Genomic DNA, 21527 nt, shown 5'->3' on the forward strand with positions numbered 1-21527 from the left:
AAAGGTTCCGTGGAAGAAAATACAAAATCTTCACTTTGCTACATTACTTCACGGACCACCTGTTGAAAACCCCTGATCTACGTAGGCACATTTACAGCAACTCTGACCTTGAGTTTGACATTCTCTTAAACATCAACAACATAGATGATTAGTGTGTACGGCACACACACACACACACACACACGCACGCACACAAACACACACACACAGAGTGTGGTACTTGAGACATACAGATAAGCACCGGGTTAGAACAATAAGGAAAACATCAACATAAGTGTCTGGGCATCGCTCCAACAGGATTATACTGGATTCATTCTGAGCTGAGAATAACTGTTCCTTTTACTTTAATGACTTTCCCCTTTGTTCTTTTGGACTGTGGCAACGCAGTGTCAAAATCAGGGTGCCCTATGGTGAGGTGGGGTCGGTGTGCATGCATGCGTGCATGTTGCTCCTGAGAGTTTAACGCTTATTAAAACAAATGCTGTAGCCCTTGCGGTTCAGACAAATACGACACACCGAGCCAGCAACCCCATGCACTCTTGACACAATTCCAGCAATATGTACCCCACCGTTTTTTCCTAATAATCAAACCAGCGGGAGCTGTTGGTGGTGCGTACACGTGCGAGCCAGTGTGTACACCTACGTTTGTGACTACAACAGCATAGCGTAGCAGGAACATTGGGCAGGCAAGAAACTGTGAAACACCTAGTAGCCTACTTAGTGCTGACAGAAGTAGCAGGTGTTCTGCAATCTGCAGTTTGGTATTCTTTCCTCCTTGACGACATAGCAGGCAGTAATGGACAAGTGCAACAGTGCACAGGTGCAACATTTCAGCCTGATGATTTGGCGTTTTTTTAAATACAGTTAATGCCTCTGCGCCGAAACATAAGCATCAGGCTTAACGTCTACTGTGTCCTGAAGGCAGGAGTTTGCCTTTAATAAGTAAATGTTTTATTTTTCTCTTCTCCCTCTTGCAACCACCTGTCGCGGAGGACAACATGATCGAAAAGGTGGAGTGAACAAAGGCAGTATGGTTATTATGAGTGAAATGGAAGGGACAGAAATGTGATAGATGTGACTCGGCTCATGTCTTAGATAATAAATTAAAGAGAACAGGAGAACAGAATGTGACGGACAAAGGGGAAAATTTAAAACAACTCCCTTTTCAGTAAAGTGGCATTGACTAAAACAAATGCTACTGTCATACAGAATTTAAAAGGCTATGAGAAGAAACACAAGGGAGCCATATTGTAGAGACAGAGATGTGGTGACTTGTAGCTATGTTCCACTACAAAAGGTAAACCCAGAACCATCCAGATTAAGTGAAATTTGGTGATAATTCAAAATCACACCCGCGTGAAGTGAGGGACGCTCTTATCATCGTAAATGGGAATTTAATCTTTGTGTAGGACAAAAATAGACGATTTGCTCGTCCACATATGACCTAAATTCTCCATTTATTGTCAAAGGGAATTGAATGTTTGTGTAAGACGAACATGTACACCAATAGCTGAATATAGGAGGGACTAGCGCCCCTCAAAAATACAAACTCATTAAAAGAAAAGTGTCCTGAGCTTGTAGATTCCCAGAAGTGTAAGTTCCCAGAAGTGTAATGGAAACAAATCACTTTAGTGGAAGAGAGCCATAACAGAGCAGGGAACGGACAGCTAAAACGAGGGGACTCACTCAGATAACACCCACACACACACACACACACTCTCGAAGGTCCCCCCCCAGATATGTTCCCCTTTTAAATAAATAAAACAGTAAAAGTCAAATACGGAAATTATGCTTCAGGCAGACGTAGCAAGCTAATACTATACATTCTCTGTAGTAATTTCTGGGTGCGAGAGAGACCCCTATACTAGAATGAATAATGGCAGGTAGGGCTGTTAGAGGAGGTTGTAAGCCTGATTTATACGTACAGTAGCTGCACTCTGGCGTGGCATGCCGCGAATAGCAGATACACAAGCTTGTAGATCTGCCATTTACATAGCGCGACGGCGGCACACGACTAAAGGTGGCCTTACACTTGACTAGCCGATAATCGGGCATTTTTGATGCTCGGGGGGTGCACGACTCAATCGATCTGCTCGGGGCTGCTCAAAGCGCGATCGGCCCGATCAACATCAAGAATGTTTGATATTTGCTCTGCCCCGCTCCGATTATCCTGTAGTGTGTGGAACTCGGCTAGTGTAAGGCCACCTTTAGTATAAGTGAGGCTGCAGAGAGCTACTGCTGTATCTCCACGGTACAGAGATGACCGGGGTTTGCGGGGGGGTGATAGCCGGACCACCGGTATGAGGGTGCCAGACTAGGACGCGGGCTAAGGGTTGAACATCCGGCGTCAAGACACGTCCACAATCACAAAGGGCCAGAGGTGCGACAGCAGTGACCGTAGCGCTCCGTCGGCCTCACGTGGTCTTCTTCCGGGCCACCTCCTGCTCCGCCTCCTGCTGGCACTCGACGGCGGACAGCGCGATCAGCATCTGCGCGGCGTAGTAGGTGGCCATGATGATGGCGCGCGAGTGCGGCACGGGGAAGCAGAACTTGTTGACGGCGATGGTGAGGTCGGACACCATGAAGAGGGCGGCGCCCAGGCAGGCCGACAGCTTGGTCCAAGTCCACAGGTCGCCGGTGAGCTGCACGCCGGCCACCGCCCGCCAGCTCATGAAGCCGATGAGCGCCACATAGACGCCCACCAGGTAGGTGAAGGGCCCCGACAGGGAGGGGTAGAGGAACAGGTAGCTGAGGCCCGAAACCACACCAGTCGCCAGGCCGGCACGCAGGTTGAGGGGCTTCATGCCGAAGGCGGACGAGTAGAGGATGTGCGTGATGGCGAACATCAGGAGCCCTGAGGGGGATGCAAGCAAAGTAACGTTTTAGAAACCTCATCTCCATATTTTTTTGTTTTTTTTATAAATGAACGCCCTATTTGATCATACTATGTGCGTCACACAACAGTATCAAAAATAGCATATCTACAAACTTGCAACGTGGTGCGAAACACTAGCCTTGCGTAGCCATACTAATACTTGAACTTTTCAGATATGCATCTGGGTCAACAATCACAGGCCTTACAGTACATCCTCACCATGGTTAAAGTATCCCTGCTCCTGCCAGATGAGAAAAGCATCGCCTATGGCGGAGAAGATGAGGCCAGCCAGGATCTTGCGGGCACTGGAGCGGGCGCCCAGGAAGCTGAACCCGTGGGCCAGCAGAAAGACCCACAGGCAGAAGATGGGCAGACATTTGATGAGGGCACTGAACCAGGACGGGGTGGAGGTGGGCAGCCACAGGACGAAGTACACACAGGTCGACTTGAAGAAGGGGACCAGCTTGGGTCCCTCACTCTTGACCTGCAAGACAAATGGACGCATTACAATCGGAGGCTGATTCTACAAAAGGTAGTTCTCAAACTTTCTTTAACTAACTTTTTCTAAAATGTTCAAAAATAGCAGATGTACAAGTTTGTATATATATATTTGAATAGCCAACAAAGAAATCTAAAATGACACAAATGATTTCCCGGTTTTAATGAGTATGTGGTTTTTCTTTGGTTAAAATAAGTGTCAAATAGCTCTATATATTCTGATAGTACTCACAACTCATTGTTATAGAATGTTTGTTCAGTAACAGGAATGTCTCTCCAGCAGTAAATGCATTTTCAGGTCATGATACCGATCACGATTAAACATGTACAATTGTAAGTTATGACACAAAGAAATGAGCAGACAAAATTGGAACACTATAAAAAAGGAAGCTGATAAAAAAAAGGGAACAGCATTTTTTTCCTTCTCCATCTATAATTGAGGAAGCAAGCTCTAATGTCTGGTTAGTGGCTACTATAAATGTAAAATGAGGAAACTATGAACCTGTGTGGCTGAAGTGAAACTCAACGCTTAGACAAAATGAGAAAGAAGTAGGACGTATAAAGATAACAGGTTCCTGAACTGTTTTCTTTGACTCCCCGTAACCTCTCCTCTGCTCCTCCCTTGTTTTTCTTCTCTGCAGTGGTGGAAGAAGTACTTAAAGTAAAAGTAGGAATACCACAATATAAAATAAAAGTACAAAGTACAGTAAAACGTACCCTGTGATTGTACTTAAGTACAATACTTAAATGCAGTTATATACACTTATATAAACCACTGCTTTTCTCCCCCAAGACACTATTGTCTTCACTGTATTCTGCTCTCCATCATTGTCCAGGAATCATATTTTTCTGGCATAATGATGTTTTCCTTTCTCTCTCTCCTCAAGGTTGAATCAGTCCGGTCTCTTTTATGTCCAAGTTCATGGGGCCCATCTGGGTATAAATAGGACAAAGAGAGCCACTGAGAGCTCCAACACTCCACTCCACTTCTGAGAATCACTCAGTGGGATTGTAGGGTCGGGTCTATCGGCTGCCACGTTGAAATAGTCAGATGGGTGCAGGGGTCATTATCAGTTATCACCATGCAAGCTTGTGATGGACATTTCCATCAATATTTTATTTTTTACCACAGACATGCAAAACAATCAGTAATATTACCAGAATCACATAGGCTTAGCCATACATGTATGCATGCTAAGGGAATGTCATCCCGACACGTTATGTTATGTAACGGTATGTATTATTCAATTCAATTATTCACATTTGTTACGTTTAGATTGTGAATTGTGAATGTGTTTTTTTCCCATTATAATGAAAAAATATAGGCAATATATCTTCATCTTTCATCTTAGGTGACGGCCTATAACACGAAATGCTCGAGGTCTTGACCTTGAGCATTTCGTGTTTCGGATTGAGCATAAATTGGATTTACCTTGCAATTACAAGTCTCCTGACATTGCCATAAGTATTCCACCACATGCAGTGCAAGTCTTCAATTAATAGAAGACACATTTCCACTCATAGCACCACAGTGCTGCCTTCCCTCGGTGTCAAACATGGAAGAGGAAGTAAAGTAATCCCTCTATGACTTTAAGTGAACTGCTGGCAGAGTGGTGAAGCATCCAGAACCATGCAACTATGTGACTGAGTACTTCCATCATAGTCTCATGTATCATATGCTGGCTCTGACAAGTCTCTGAGAAGTGAGCTACTGTGTCACGAACCATTCAGTTGCATTTACTGTCATTCTCTGCCTTTATAAGTCTTAAAATCAATACACATCACATGGAAAAGATTACTTCTGTGGCTGATGATTCCTGGTTCGATTCCCGGTTGATACTTGGGTTAGTGTCAAAGTGTCTTTGAGCAAGACACTTAACCTCTAACTGCTCCAGATTGGGGCCTCTCGAATAGTTTATTTATCTGCCATCTGTGTGTGAGTGTAATGCCCATTGTAAAGGATAAATGCATTTTGCAGCAGAAGCCGGGTGCTCATCATCGTGTTTCCCGAATGTTGTCTTGGTCATGATGTCCTATGTTTGCATCACTGCACGAGCCCTTTAAACAAAAAGCTGCGGAAAGGGAAACTCCAGCCGAACAATAACCCTGAGAATTATTGCTCAAACTCAGCATGAATAGGACAGGAGGTTATGGGAACCGCTTTGACCTCCTCCCACCTTCATCCCTATGATACAGACCTCCCCCTCTATCTCCAGGAACCTGATGACCTGCAGGCGAACAACGGTCAAGCCATTTGTGCAGAGGGAGCAACCTTTAAAGGGCCACTTCACCCCTTTTGCAACCAGATCTTATTTAAGTTATTTTAATGATGTTTGGGAGACAAGAAATACTTTTTATGTGGGTAATATGTGTTTTTATATATTTTAGTATTTCAAAGTGTCTGTGATGTCACAGACACTGGTCTCATTGCTGGATTACTACAATGGCCATAATGCTTTGCTAGTTTGCTGCACTCATCCCAACTTGTGAAGAGGGGGAGGGCTGTATTACTGAGACAATATGTAGTCCAAGGTATATGAAATGGAGGTAAGGTCACCAACGTCATATCACGCAATTTAAAACGGCAAATTCGTCTATTACACTATTTCTGAATGACTGAGATCTTTTGTAAAGTAATCGCTTCTGGCAAATAACAGAAGACATAACACATTATTGTCTGCTGTGTTGCTTTTCGATGTGTACACTGTAATTTTATAGAGGTATCTAAAGACCAAAAAGTATGTTTCTGAACGTGCCAAGTATCGCGACTCGCGACACTGTCCACCGTTTCCTGTCTGGCAGCCAAATCTCGCGATACCCCCGGAACAGAAACGATACCTGCTGCTGTTTAAGTCCTCAAATAAAATGATGTACTGTGCACTCTGTGCACATCGAAAAGCAAGTGATTAGAAAACAAACTGTGATATGTCTTCTTTTATATGCTGGAACCGATTTTATGACACAGGTCTCAATGGTTCATAAATAATATGAGCTGGTCAAGCCTGCTCCATTCACTGCTTTGTATTCATGTAACTTCCGGTGCGAGATTTGGCTCCCACGAAAGTGTCATGTGACCATGACACTTCCTTCTCTAAACTTCCTTGATGTAGTCCAGGAGCGACAGACAACAGAGAAGCTGATTTCTTTGTTTTGATTAGGTGTTCCTATACTGTCATATAAGCACGGCTAGAATACTGTTTCAACCAATCAGATTGCTTCCTCAAAACGACCTGTTGTATAACATACGTAAGTCTATGTACAGTAGATCCATTTGTGCTTGGTTGGCATGAGTAGGAAGGAGGGGAGTCCCACACAGCTGTTTTCACTTACAAAACCTTTATGGATGAAAGGTTGTCGGTCGGACCTTCATCAGGCATAAAAGGGGCTACAAGTGACTGAGACATTCTTGTCGACCGCTTTTTACTATTTTTTTTGTAGATCAGAACAGGGTTTCTGTAAGGCTGCACTGCTGAATCCCTGATCAACCCATTGTGTACACCTTTGAATAAATCGTCGTTTCATTTCAACTGATTTATTTATGTAGTCATCTGCTGTGACATATAGGCCTACGGAGTCTGTAAAATTGGCTTCTTGGCAGACTGAGGGGGAGTGTGCAACAACACTGCAGTTGGCACGCCACCACCCAATTGATTTGATTCAAGAAGACGTGAATGTAGTCAGCCTGGTCAGACCAGCTGGTGTTACTACTTCCCTCAAGCGTGCAGATATTATTACTTAACCATTAGCGATGACATTGAGAATAGTCAAGTTAGTGGGTGAAGGTACATTAGGGCTTTGCTTTCATGATGAATGGAGAGGTACTGATTTTATGTAACCTACAGCAGTGGTTCTGTGTGGGGTCCAGGGACCACCAGAGGTCCCCAGCCAAATAAGTTAACTTAAAGTGGTTGAATGGATTTTTTCTATGGTTTAATTATGAACTTAACCTAGTCTTGCATACTTTGTGAGCTTGCAGATCTGCTATTTTCAAAATATCTCGAAGAAATATGAAGAACATTGGAAACACAAGTCTTGGGAGTGTGCGGCCAAATACATTTCAGTTTTGGGTCCTTGTTCCACTTAAACCCCTGCATAGGTATTGTGGGGAAAGCTTTGTGAGCTTTAGTCACATGTGAGCTTGTCGATCGGCTTCTTTCAGCTAAGGCTGGCTTCCCCACAAAACAGAAAAGACACTATAGTATTGAGTCCTGCAGGACTCCAGTTACCCATAGGGTGTTTAAATGGTTAACATGAAAAGGTTTGAGAACTGCTGATCCACAGCATACAGTATGTAAAGCCTTTTCTACTGAAATGTAGCTTCCAAGTGGACAAGTGGATGAATGTGCCGAGGCTTACATGGGGCTTTGCACAGAATGCTGGCAGCAATCCAGTGTCTCCGAGGTGAGATTCTCCTTTTAAGAATACTTTCTCTGCCGATAAATGTCGATAAACGTAACCTACGTTAAATCTCTGTAATGGTGCCGGCCTGTACTTCTCATCAGCTAGTGAGAGATGAACACCTAATCCGACAACACACATACCATTCAGTCAACATCCAGTTCCGGTGTTTTGGATCTTCAAATAAAGGGTTAAACGGGGGGATATCCTGGCATTAGTAATCATTCTTTAATTAATCCTGGCGGCCAAACGGTTAATTAAACAAGTCCAACTTCAGAAGAGAGAGAACAAAAATGTACTGAGCTGTAAGGTCAGTCAGAGCTAGGTCATACGACACACACACACACACACACACACACACACACACACACACACACACACACACACACACACACACACACACAGGGTGTATCTGAATTCATATCTGAAATGGCTCTTGTTTTGCTGAGGTTTGGGTCGGGTTCAGGCCAGGGATGCTGGAGCAGATGAGAGGTCAGTGGAACGCCGGGCCTGATCCTGAACTGTAATGTGGTTTGCCGTTGATTTATTGCGCGGTTACCCCTCGTCTACTCCTCCTCTGCCCTACTAGTCGATAAGGCCAAACCGTTTGAACAGAATGGCCCCCTCATTCTAGACCAGTAGTTCTCAAAGTTTTTAATGTCAAGGACTCACAAAATGATACGCATTTGTCCCCCATCTGAACGGATTTTGTGCCAGGGAACCGCATAAGAGAAGATTTGTGTAAATGTTTCATAAATAGCAGGTCTACAAGCAGAACAACAGCATTGCAACACGAAAATCAAGTAAAGTTAGTAAATAAAGTGGTGCCCTAAACATTTTGCTCCCGGAACGTCTTCAAAGACCCATTGGGGTCCCCGGACCCCAGAGCTGATGTTCACACACTCTGAGGTCTGATGTCTGCAGGCCTCTGTACTGCTAGATGTGATTGTCTGCACTAAAGTAACCTATCTCACTATTCCTTCAGAGAGCTTCCATTCCTTTCTCCCTACTCACATTTACAACAGTGTTGTTGTGTACTGTACTGCTGTGCTGGGTTGCTTTAAACGTGGCAGCTTTGTGTTAAGGAGGAGCACAAACTGACCATGAATGTCTATGTTGTGGCAGGGCAGAAACATTGTGTCTCCAGATTTCATCTTATGTTTTTGTTTTTTTAATATATAAATGCCCTGCTTACTTAAGTAGTAGTAAGAGTTTTGGACATTCTAGCTTTCCACCCAACAGCAAGCTTGTAAATCGGCTATTTTCGTCTAATGTTAACCTAGAGTTCTAGAGTTCAAGTGGGTAAAGCTAAATCAATTGTTTTCACTGAAAGTACAAATTATCATTTTATTCTTTCTCCATTTTACTGTTCCCATCTTAACCGCTCCAACGGTAGGTTGAACGATTGAGCAGGAACTCCCTGCTCTTATCATCCCACCCCAGCAGTCTACAGTACTTCCACCCTAGTTATTCGCAGAAAGGTTTGGGTGATCAGTGATCATGTCACGTGTCAGACTTAGTATACATAAGACAATGCCCAAGGTACAATATATAATACATTATACTCTGTATATTCAGCATGTCATGTATAACATATGCCTGGATTGCATAGTATCTGTAGGCCATATTATTTCTGATGCTGGTGAGTGTTATGTCTTGTGCATACATGCGTTACATGTATGTATGTGTGATACGGGGAGGCATGGCATGCTATGGTTTTAGCATCACAGTGATCTAGAAGCCACTGTGTCTGGTAGACAACAGTGACCATGAGTCATAACATTACCAAGAAAGAAGCAGAGAACACAACATGTTACACCTAGACGCTATAAATACATTCCCTGGCCTTATCTATTCTATATTGGAGAAGTTGTACCCAACACATGGCAAGAAACCCAAAGCCACAACAGCTACGTCACTATTGCAACACCCACAACACCATCTTACACACTACACCCACACGCACTCACACGGCAGTGACGTCACACACTTACCTTCGCAGTGTTCGGGACCTATCTCCTCCTATCGCGCCGAACGCCAAAACTCAACACCATCCGCCAAACACTGGCACTGGCACTGCCACCAAAAATGCCTCCCTTCCACACTCACGCCGCCAATGCATTTGTTTACTACAAACATTATCGCCCGAAGCACCCACACCCCCAGAACACTGTTGCCCTTTCACCACGCTAAATTCGCCAGGTCTATGCAAGTGAGCACAAATTACATGTGAGAAAATTCATTCACAAGCCCACAAATGCCATTCAACACACACTACGACTCGCTTACAATTCGCAAACCTGGCAACACTGCCCTGTCTTCTAATTATTAGAAGACAGGGCAGTGTTGCCAGGTTTGCGAATCAGATTCTGAGAGCTAGTGTGGGCCTATTAGAATCTAATAGGCCCACACTAGCTCTCAGAATCTGATTCTGATCTCCCGCAGGAGAAGAGAAACAAGGAAGGGGAGAGGAATGGTAGCCTCACGATTTTGCTTATTCCTTCTAAATCTCTGTATTTAAAATATCGCTCTCTCAGCGAATCTCTTAGTTACATCAACATTGTACTTTGTCAGTTGTTTGTTTGTGCCTACATATTACGATTACACGGAACGCTTTGGCTATTTTCGCCTGCCAGCCAACTGCCGAGTACACACGCCTGCACACACACGCACACGCACGCCTGGCTTGCACACACACACACACGCACACGCACGCCTGGAAGCCACGATCTCTCTCTCTCTTTCGCTACGCCACGCCACACACACACACTCATTAAATAACTGTCTTTCTCCGCACGCGCATGTGCGCACACAACATTATTCAAGTGAAATGCGTAACGGCAATATTGGGCTAATATAGGCTACCAATACAGGACGTTATAATCTTCACTTTCATTAAATAACTGTCTTTCTCCGCACGCGCGCACACAACATTATTCAAGTGAAATGCATAACGCCAATATTGGGCTAATATAGGCTACCAATATGTGGGTAGCCTACAGGGATTTACCCACGGAATGAATATATATATATATATATATTCATCTATACCAGGGCTGCCCACACTTTTTTTTACTTCAGAGCTACTTTCAAAACAACCAGCTCATATACCCAACAAATAAAACTATCATCCCATTGCAGAAAATAGTTACAACATGTAATTGAGGCTACATACAGTGGTGTCCCCTTCGTCTGTACCAGGTTGACTTCTATAGGTTTTGAAAGGTACCTTTTTACCCAGGGAAGTAGCTGAGCACAGGTGCTCATTTTCAGCAACGCCCTGCACATCGAAACACACACACACACACACACACACACACACACACACACACACACACACACACACACACACAAAATGTCATGTCAAAGGTACCTCTGGAAGCCACACCTCTGATGGGTCGGGTTTAGTCTTAAGGGGTGTGTTTTTTTCCACCCACTGTGTAATACAATGAATGGACGGTAGGTGGCAGTAGTACAGAGGCCAGAGAAACTATAAGACAAACGCACATGGAATGGGAAATAGAGGGGGGGAAATGGAAATGGTAGGGTTTTTATTTTTGGTATTTGACTTTGCTACTGATGATTGTACTATTGCATTGTGTGTTTGAGCTGACAGGCCCTTTTTGATGTCAATCAATCAAGTCATCTCAGGTCATCTCAAGCGGCAGATGCAAAAATAGTTTTTTATATTAAGATTATATATATTTTTAGGGCCATGTCATGTGCTCTACCTGCAAAGCCTTTGTGATCTATAACTTTTGGGCACCGCTTAACGTCAGATCAGGGGTTGTCGGCCAGCGCCAAAAATGCTCCCCGACAGCATCATCGGAGCAAATACCGGGCAGTGTGTATGAGCCATAACGTGTTGACTACACTACACTACACTAATAAGGACACATAATAATAACTAATAACCCATCCGTTACTACATGTGGAGTCAACTCCCGCAATTTCCTTCTTCCCATAGTGCGCGGCAACGTAACTCTGGGATGAGCCGCAAAGCGGCCGCGGAATTCTAGTATGATATATCTCTCCTTTGATTAGCCCAATACAAATGGAACGCTGTTTACAAACGCACCATGGAACACAGGTTATCACACACACTTGGTTGGTTGTACAACAGCTGCTACATGTCCTGCATGCATGGGTTAATGATTGACCACATGTATCATGACCAGTGAACAGCATTTTGTTTCTCTCTTGGTGTAAAGGAAGACTCAGTAGAATGACTCATTTCTGAGCCTTTTCTGGCTGTATTTTGACGTACAGTCTTCTTAAGTACCAGGTCTTATTACTTAACTTAAGACCTGGAGGCGTGGTCCCTGCCTTGCACTTTAAAAACCGCTGAGTCTGTCAATATTTTTAAGTTTGTTGAAAACGTTTTTATTTCGGAAACATTTTCCCGATGTTATTTTACCTTGATTATGTTGTTCTTATTTGCTTGTTGTACTCTATTTTTCCTTGTATGATTACACTGTCCTGTTTTAATTTTGATTGATTTTATTGTGTTCATTGTACAGCACTTTGTAACCTTGTTAAGAAAGATGCTTTATAAATAAAATTGACTTACTTAGGTTTTTAAATCCTCACTATTAAAAGACTCATCTTTTATCCCTGACCTTTACTCCAATTTGACCCTTTGCTTGTTTATGCCGATTAGAATTTTGATTTGTACTTGTACAGCACTTTGGGCAACCATGGCTGCTTTGAATGTGCTTTGTGCTTTAAACTAATATTAATTGGTTTGAGGTGCACAGATTCCTTTGTGCTTTGTCAACTTACTAACTACAACTTACTAAGTACAAAGTACTGTAATCCAGTGATCCAGTCTAGTGCAAGATGTTAATTATACAGAATGGATTCAAATTCCAAACTGTCACCAACGATTTCAGAAAGCCCCATTGAAGATAAGACTACAGAGGTGTACACGGATGTTGTGTAAGGCAGTGGTTCCAAAACGTTTTAGCTTGAGACCCAAAAGAGAAATTGTATGTCTCCCTGTGACCCTAAACTACCGGTAGTTAAAATAGCTGCTCTACAAGCTGACAATGCAATGCAAAAAGACTTAATGACATTAATGGAATTTCTTAGATGTTTTATGTTTATATTTTATGTTTATGAAATTCTCCTGGAAAATTTAAAATTGGGGTGGACATTCTTTTAAATCTTTGCAATAATAATAAATCCCCCCAAAAAACGAGAAAATGTGTTTTGGAACCAGTGGTGTAAGCAGTGTTGTTTTTGTCGACTAAAACTAAGACGAAAAATGTGGGTCGACTAACTTTTTCCACTGACGAATGAAAACTAAGCTATGATGACTAAAACTAAGAAATATATTGACAATTTTGTTGACGAATATACTAGACTAAAATGTTAGGAAGGGACTAGTGGACAAGAGATCCAGTATAAGTCATTTTACACTTGGTTGCATGCTGAAAATAGATCTACAAGCTGCGCTGCGACGTGTTGTGAGCTTGTAGATCTGTTATTTTCAGCAAGTGTAATAACAGTCATTACGACGGCATCAAGGCCCGCCAAAATACATTTTAGTCGACTAAATCAACTGTAGATTTAGTTGACTAAAATCTTATGACATTTAGTCGACTAAAACTAGACTAACACTAAAACATTCCAGGTGACTAAAACTAAATGCAAACTATTCAAGAGACTATGACCTATGATCAAAATTTGCTGCCAAAAACAAAAACAACACTGGGTGTAAGGCCTTTGTAACAGGACACACAACCCTGTTTGGAACAGACAGCTGTGAGGCACTGACGGCCTACCTCCGGCCACAAGACAACAAAAGCACATATGTTTGAACAGCCACCCATGATGACATCTCCACTTCTATTCTAGGTCATCTGAGAATGTCCAGAATATGATATACGTAAAGGCACAAAGAACAACGTGCCCATGCAGCCCATATCCCCTATGTGTAGGAGGCACCCAAAGAGGCACGGCAGGAACATAGCTGACAATGTTTATGACAACATATCACACAACACCATATCTGTCCCGCTTATAACTGCTGTGCCACCAATGGTAAGTTAGGGTGAGCCACAGACAACATCCATGCCACTCCCTATTGATGAACTAATTTGTTCAAAATTATCCCAGATAATGGACTGAATACATAAATATACTTTTCAGACGGTTGACATTTCTGGATAATAAATAAATGGTCGTCTTGTAAAATATTCTAGGATTTTTATTTTCATGGAGCTGTATGCCATAATCATCAACATAAAAAAAGAAAAAGGTTTTTAAATACTTCATGTGCAATGAGAATTGAGAATATATGAAAGTCTCACTTTTTGAATAATATTACAGAAGAAAATTAATTTTGCACAATATCCAATCTTTTGAGAGGGAGCTGTATATATATATATATATATATTTTTTTTTTCTTTCCTTCAAATCTTTGCTTCCCTGAAAATATATTTTTAAGATGGGGTCCACAGCTAAATATATAAACTCAGCAACAAAAGTTCGGAAACGTAACTTTGGTCCATTATTTCTGGTGGTATTGTATGTTATATTATTTTAATCGTTGATTAGTCATCTTTACAACGATGTATATTGTAAGGATCGGGCGTTCGTGGAATGATCAACACAGCTAAACGTGTGGGTAGCCCCTCCAAATAATTTGCCAAAATGGCAAGTGGTTGGCCTATCGCTCAGCCATTCCCCACCCCCTTTCCAGACCTAGTGGTGTTGACGTTACATGTTAAAAGACCTACATTCAGAAGCCATAAACGATGCTTTTTCTTTCTTTTTCTTACCATCTTGTTTACTTCATAATAATATTGGTCTTTTACATTTTAACATTTGGAAACAGCCTTAAATGGTGCAGAGAAAGCAGGTAGGGATGTAGCTCTGGTCCATAGCCTTACTCATGGACCATGAGTCCAGTCCATTTACTCAGTACAACATTTCGGGGGCATATTTAGAATGTGTGCAGGCTTGAGTATGTTGAATCTAGTTTGCATTAATGAGGATTTAGTTGACCCAATGAAATAAAATGGCGATAGCATCTAGTGTGGGGCAGACGGCCTGTCACAGCCAGATTTGGGAGAGCAGCAGCTTTGTTGTTGCGAGGAAAGCGGTAAAATTAGACTTTCGTGGTTGTTTTCGTCTCAGATTTAGTCCGGCGGAGCGTCACAGTATAACTCATGGGGACACAAAAGTACCCGGAAGCATCTCTGGAGGGGGCGCTCATGTCAAGGCTAAAATACTGAATGGGAAGTCAACAAGGACGTCAAGGAAGAGAGAGGAGAGAGAAGTTCAGCGAAGCAAAATTTAAAAAAAAAGATTAAAAATACTAACGGCAATTAGCGCCTTTTCGCACACGTTTCTGCAGTCTCCTAAAGCTGTTGTATGCATCTTTGAAACATCTCACCAACACTGAAGCGACCGAGCAGGTCTCCGTGAACAGAGAGTAGGTAAATCTGCGTCCTATGGAGTGGAATAACCGATGAGGGACCCTAGGGTACCGCCATCCAAAATTCAGAAATGGTAACCGAGGGTCCCAAAAGGGGCTAGGGTTGAATACCAAGCACTTGCCATTTGGAGGCGCTACCGACATGTGTAGCGGTGTTGCTCATTCCACGAACACCTGATCTTTACAATCTATACCTCTTTGTAAAGGTGACTAATCAACGATAATATATAAATAATAATAATATAAAATACAATAACAATTGGTATTATAAAAGTGGAGAAATAATGGACCAAATGTAAGTTTCTGAACTTTTGTTGCTGAGTTCATCATTTTGGGCATCCTTGACATATGAAAAGGTTTGAGAACCACATACTGTACAATACATCATGATCAGTTCAGGCATTCCTCTGGGCAACACAGTTATATAGGCTAGGCTAAACTTCTAGAAAGTATATAGGCCACTAAAAGGCCAGGTCACACACTACCACACCATCCATCACAGCTGGTGTTCAGGATACTATTTCATAGCAGCAACTGTCAAAGTATGCTGATGCTGGAGGCTGGAGCACTTTCAATTATTGACTTGTCAAATGGGTTTCTTACTTAGGTGAAGGTGTTCACCACATTATAGATCATCATATTCCATCACACAAGGTTGTTGGTAGCAAAAAGGGAAACAGATCTACAAGGTCACAATGCATGTTTAGAGCATGTGTGTGTATTTATAACATTTATGTATATAAAAAAAACATTCACCTCTAATGAGCCAACAGAGGCAGTGGGTCGACGCATGCGCGACATGATGACCAGAGAAAAAGCAAAGACAAAAAGGTGGTCACGTGACAGCCTGTTTTATTTGTCTGCCAGGGCTGTGCTTTTAGAAGTGTGTAGAAGAGTCCTGTCCGACTCAGATGCTGCAGAGATTCTACAGGAAAAGTTGGCGCTCGGTCTTTGTCCGTTTTGTCGTGACATGATGCCAACAACATGTCAACTAATAACAAAGAGCAACCATACGAACCGATAAAAAAAGTTCCTGTTGTGCCTTCTTCTATCACCTCTTCTCAAATTCATTTTCGTAGCCATAAATAGTAACAAAGCCAAGGTGATAACTGGGGAACCCGTAGGTGGTCTGCAGCTTTTCTTCTAAAGAAAATAAACAGCAACCCGACCGCGGGTTTACCAACCAAGACTATCACACATGACATAACAGACAGCCCTACAAAGACGAGTCACTTCACTTGGTAGAAAGATGACAGACAGTTGTCTGAATGTATCAGGATTATCTGGCTTCCATATCATCAAAACGCTGGCGTGACGGTATAAAGCTCGCTACTCACCACTGTTACCGGAGACACCATGATTTTTCATCCGCTTTATGATGCGCCAGGTTCGGCTTTAACGGCGGACAGTTTCCCCAACGGTAGTACGGTATATATATGTTTTGTCTGACTGTGATGATGCCGATTGTTTTTGTCTCTTTTCGTAAGGGGGGGGAGTCTGTAGCCTCATGTATGCTCCATCACACGCACGGTGGTGTCGCTCTTCGAAAAAATAGCAGATCTACAATATCACAAGGCGTCGCTTCCATGACGCTTTGTGAGCTTTTATATCTGCTATTTTCGAAAAACAGGCATTTTAGATGATGGGGCGGTGACAGGATTGCCAAGATGTGGGCGGCGCAACTCTATGGGGCGGAGCCACGATGTGTTTAGGCCAATGAACGGGGGAGTTTCACGTCGAGTGGGTGGGATCGGCGGCAGACGTGAACCATGGCTCTGACGTGAACGCCCATATTTGGAGGAGGAGTCTGACTCGTGTTTACATTTATATGAGAGCAGATGGCTTTTATTTACGTTTGGATTGAAACCTTTACATTGTTGCAGAATGCAGACTGCAGAGGTGGACAAAATAACTCAGTTATTTGTAACTTGTTTGAAAATACTCGGCAATTTTCGAATAGCCTAAGACAATATATAATAGGGAATAATTTATTCATTTATGTTTTGTTATAATACGATATATACAAACTAAAGTTACTTAGTTGTAAGTAACTAACATTTAGTAAATAGCCTAGCCCTAGTGTAGTACAGTACTTGTCTTGTACAAATAATATACTTACTTTCCCCCAACAGTGGCATTGTGTTGGATAAATCATAAGGGTGTTATTTATTTTGTACTTTGGCCCATTTGCTTCGTTATAGTGACATCTAGTGGCACAGTTTGGGTTATTACATGATGGCAACAACTCATACGTCACGCAACGCCACGACACTGGAGGAGGTGTGGATAAAAACAGAAACAGAGTATACTATTAGAACGGAATGGGTGAATGGCCCGGGGCAATGCGTCCCCTGGGCAATGCGCCACCTTGCGAAGTTGCTGTATATTAATTACGCTTTCTAATCAAATTCAGATCACTGTACTGTGTTGGTATTATAATCTCAATTCGATTGTACTCTTCTGTCACGTTAGAATATTATAGTTAGAGAGGTTTGTATTAATTTGGGTTTTAGTTGTCATGATCCGTGACCTGTTCTGTCACCCTGATGTGTTTCCCTATGTTCCTTGTTTTGTGTACTTTTACCTTTTATTTTGTAGTATCTAGTGTCTCTTGGTTTGATTGATTGATTGATTGAAATATTTATTAACAGTTTGTAGAATTTACAGTACATTTTAAGCACAAACTCAATACAAAGACTGTCAACTGTGAGTGGACGACCCAATTAAGCATTACACTTGTTTACAACAGGGTCCACATTGTTCAATTCATCAAAACATTTAAAGACATACAAACATTTAGAGACATACAAATAGACATTTCTATGTAGCTAAAGAACAGAACAGGAATTCATCATATGGGAAGCAAAAAAGGGAAAAGATACAATATACAGTGAGGGAAAATGGGGGGGGGGGGGGTGGGGGGGATTCAGATTTTACAGAGGCCAGTTTCGAATTGCAGCCATCCGTAGGTGCCCTTTGAGAGCGGTTTGATCCGAAGAGGATGGATTCAGTTCAATTCAGTTTCCTGTGTTGCCCATGTTTACCTGCCTTGTCTAACCTGTGATTAGTGTAGTGTTCCCCACCTGTGTCCTGTTACTATTGAGTATTGAGTTTGTGCTTAAAATGTACTGTAAATTCTACAAACTGTTAATAAATATTTCAATCAATCAATCAAAACTCTCCCAGCCAATCCCTGTGTTGATTTGTCTGTTGTATTTCACCTGTGTCTAGTTAGTCCATGTCTATTTATATGCCCTTGTGTGTTCAGTTCTCTGTTGGTTCGTTATTATTTGTCACTGTGAGTATTCGTTGTAGTAGGCCTACCTTGTTCCTTGACTCCTCGTTTGCCCTGTATTTCAGAACCCCTAGTTTTCCCAGTTCAGTGTTTCCCTTTGTACTCCGTGTTCTGTGTTTTGACTGCCTACTCATCGGGCTTGATATAATAAATATCTTCATTTGAACTGAGCTGCCTCTGCCTCTCATCTTGCACTTGGGTCCTCCTACACTGTCTTGACTCGAACCGTGACATTAGTTAGTGTTATTCAACAAGTCATTCATGGCTGTAATAACTGTATGGTTATGTAGCTTCTAGTCAACTATATTACAATTAAAACAAAAACTGAAGGGTTGTTTTTATTCAATTCACCAGGCTAATTTACGTTTTGTGATTTTAAACTAAACCAAAATGTCAGTTCTGCAATCTCTCTCTCTCTCTCTCTCTCTCTCTCTCTCTCTCTCTCTCTCTCTCACACACACACACACACACACACACACACACACAAACACATGCACCCTATATGAAGTCAGTCAGTTATCATCATAAGTTCATAACAAGCAACACCACACAGTAGGGGTGAAACAAAGGTAGTAATAGACTAGCCAACACCACCTGACCTCAAGACTGCTGAATCGTTGCCCTCCACACCCTTCGGACAGTCTAGCATCAGGGTCTTCAGCCCTGATGTTAGTCACATCATGTTGCTGTCACACTGCCTTCCTGGCCATGCCTTGTGTTGGCTCCCACAGTGTCATTTTGCTCGCCTGTGTCGCAACCAGATATCAGAACAGGTCAGCTCCATATATGGAGATCTAAGGGTTTGAGGTCAGACGTAGAGTTGCTGGCTAGCTCCATATATGCAGATCTAGGTAGTGATCCAGTTGGACTATGGTGATACCATTTATAGGTTTGCTTGCTCCTCCACCTTGGCCAAACTGGATCCACCATGCTGCACTGAGATTCATAACTAACTCACCTTTCAGAACACATCATTGTTCATTGTACGCTGCAGTTGGTTGATTCTCTCTGACCTTGCGCAGGGTGCATCATTGGTATATTCTCATTTATAAAGCCATTCTTGGTGTGTTGCCCATTTCCTCCAAATTTAATTTGGTAAAAAATGGGCTAAACCTCAGATCAAATGCCTGGCTACGGTGTGTAGTACCAGCCTTTAAATCTGAGGGGGGTAAAAAGTGTCTTACTTTCTTTGGCCCCTGGTCGTGGAACAACCTGCAAGCCAGAAAGATCCTTTGAGAAGTTTCAAAAGGATCATCTTAGGCGCTGTACAATCAAACACCTGCACATGTTCGGATGCGTACTAGCCCTCCTCGCATATGCCCATATATTTATATTTATTTGTTGTTGTTTTTTTCTTCTTTTGGTTCCAGTCCATAAATGTACTTGTGTATTCGTGTACAAATGTTCTTGTACCCGGTTATTGTTAGTGTATTATTTTGGAGTACTGTTGTATATATTCTATAGGCTTCTGGAGGTACTGTTAATGGATTTATTATTTGGCTGTTGATATATATACAATGTAGCATTGAAAGTGTATTATGTATTCTGCCGCTTGCTTGGCCAGTTCCCACTTGAAAAAGATACCCAGTCTCAATGTGTTTTTACTGGTTAAATAAAGGTTAACTAAAAAATAAATAAATAAATCCAGTCTTCTCCATGTACAGTATGGTTATCCAGGGTTAGATGACGTGATCTTCATATATGGAGATGGCCATATATGGTGGCGTGATGTCACGAGGCGTGACCATATATGGAGGTGTGATGTTACGAGATGTGACCATGGAGGTGTGATGTCACGAGGCGTGACCATATTGAGGTGTGGGGTGCGGACGGGAGATGCCGGTTTTCATAGTAAAAAAGTCCATAGCAGAGTTGTAGAATCAAATTATCAGACCTTACAGTTTACACACATCACATTACAGGTTTACAGTCAGTCAGGTGTGGGTGAAATTCGTTTTTTGTGCCAAATCTACGCTGCTTACACTTTAGCTCTGAAGTAACCTTGCCTCACCAGGCTTTCCACCTAGCTCCGAAGCGTTTACTTCAACACTTTTCAACCTATCTTCATATAATAGGTCCTCACTAATATAATCATGATAAAATAGCACAATTTCTCAGTCTGTGTCTCATAGGAGGGCTGTGGGCAGTTCAGAAACCCCTCCACCAGTGACATCATCGTTAGGCAGATTTCTTTTAAACAATATTTTTTACAAAAATGATTCGATTTTTATTATCGTGAGAACGATGGCTTCCATTTTCGCATTGCAACTTTTCAGGACTAGAAAGCCTGCAGTTTCTATTAGCTTGGATTCCCCATTGATGATGTCACTGGTGGACGGGTTTCTGAACTGCCCACAGCCCTCCTATGAGACACAGACTGAGTAGAAAAACGTTGTGCCACAATTATCATTATTATACTGAGGACCTATAATAAGATACGTTGAAAAGTTATGAAGTGGTCCTTTAAGCAGCATACCGGTAGATATTGAGGTTCCAAACGGAGCTAGGCTAAGAGAAGTAATCCACAGACCACAGTAGTAATACAGTATCCACAGATTCCACACTCATGTTTGCCACATAAAGCAAATTACAAGAAAGGTGGGGGAGGGGGTTTCAGGAGGTGTGTTGGAGGGGTGGAGGGGGGGAGGGGGTGAATATGAATGGAGTTTGTCACTGCCTGCCCAGTGATGATGTGGTTGGGGAAGCAACTGCAAGGGCCCTGCTGGGGAACACGGGGGGGGGGGACTACAGCCAGGTGTGAGTCGCGTTTCTTCATAGGAGCTAGTGCTGAGTCGCTGACCTCAAAAAGAATAAGTTCAAATATATACGCCTATTGCATGCAGTCGTGTCCGTTTGTTTAGGAAATATAAATTAATCGTAATGTCATTGGGATTACATGGTTGGCATTTTACATTTGAAGTTCACTTTGAATGTATTGATCTGATGCAGTCCTGATCCGCGAGATCCAGTCCGCAGGAGCGTTCCTACCAAATCTGTTGGATTCGAAATGTGGACCT

The 21527-nt window shown here is 42.4% G+C and overlaps 1 protein-coding gene across 1 annotated transcript; it reads right to left on the bottom strand.

Annotated features, from left to right (window-relative positions):
- Positions 1 to 1695: 1695 nt before the first annotated feature.
- tmem86a (transmembrane protein 86A) lies at positions 1696 to 16665 on the bottom strand. Its single transcript, XM_083762630.1, has 3 exons — positions 16553 to 16665; positions 3095 to 3359; positions 1696 to 2854 (listed from the first exon to the last, which is right to left on the bottom strand). The coding sequence occupies exons 1-3, from the start codon at positions 16571 to 16573 to the stop codon at positions 2415 to 2417; spliced, it is 726 nt and encodes a 241-aa protein (XP_083618756.1). The 5' UTR covers positions 16574 to 16665; the 3' UTR covers positions 1696 to 2414.
- Positions 16666 to 21527: the final 4862 nt, after the last annotated feature.

The sequence above is a fragment of the Protomyctophum parallelum genome, assembly GCF_964188405.1.
Source record: "Protomyctophum parallelum genome assembly, chromosome: 4".
In the NCBI taxonomy this organism is placed as follows: domain Eukaryota; kingdom Metazoa; phylum Chordata; class Actinopteri; order Myctophiformes; family Myctophidae; genus Protomyctophum; species Protomyctophum parallelum.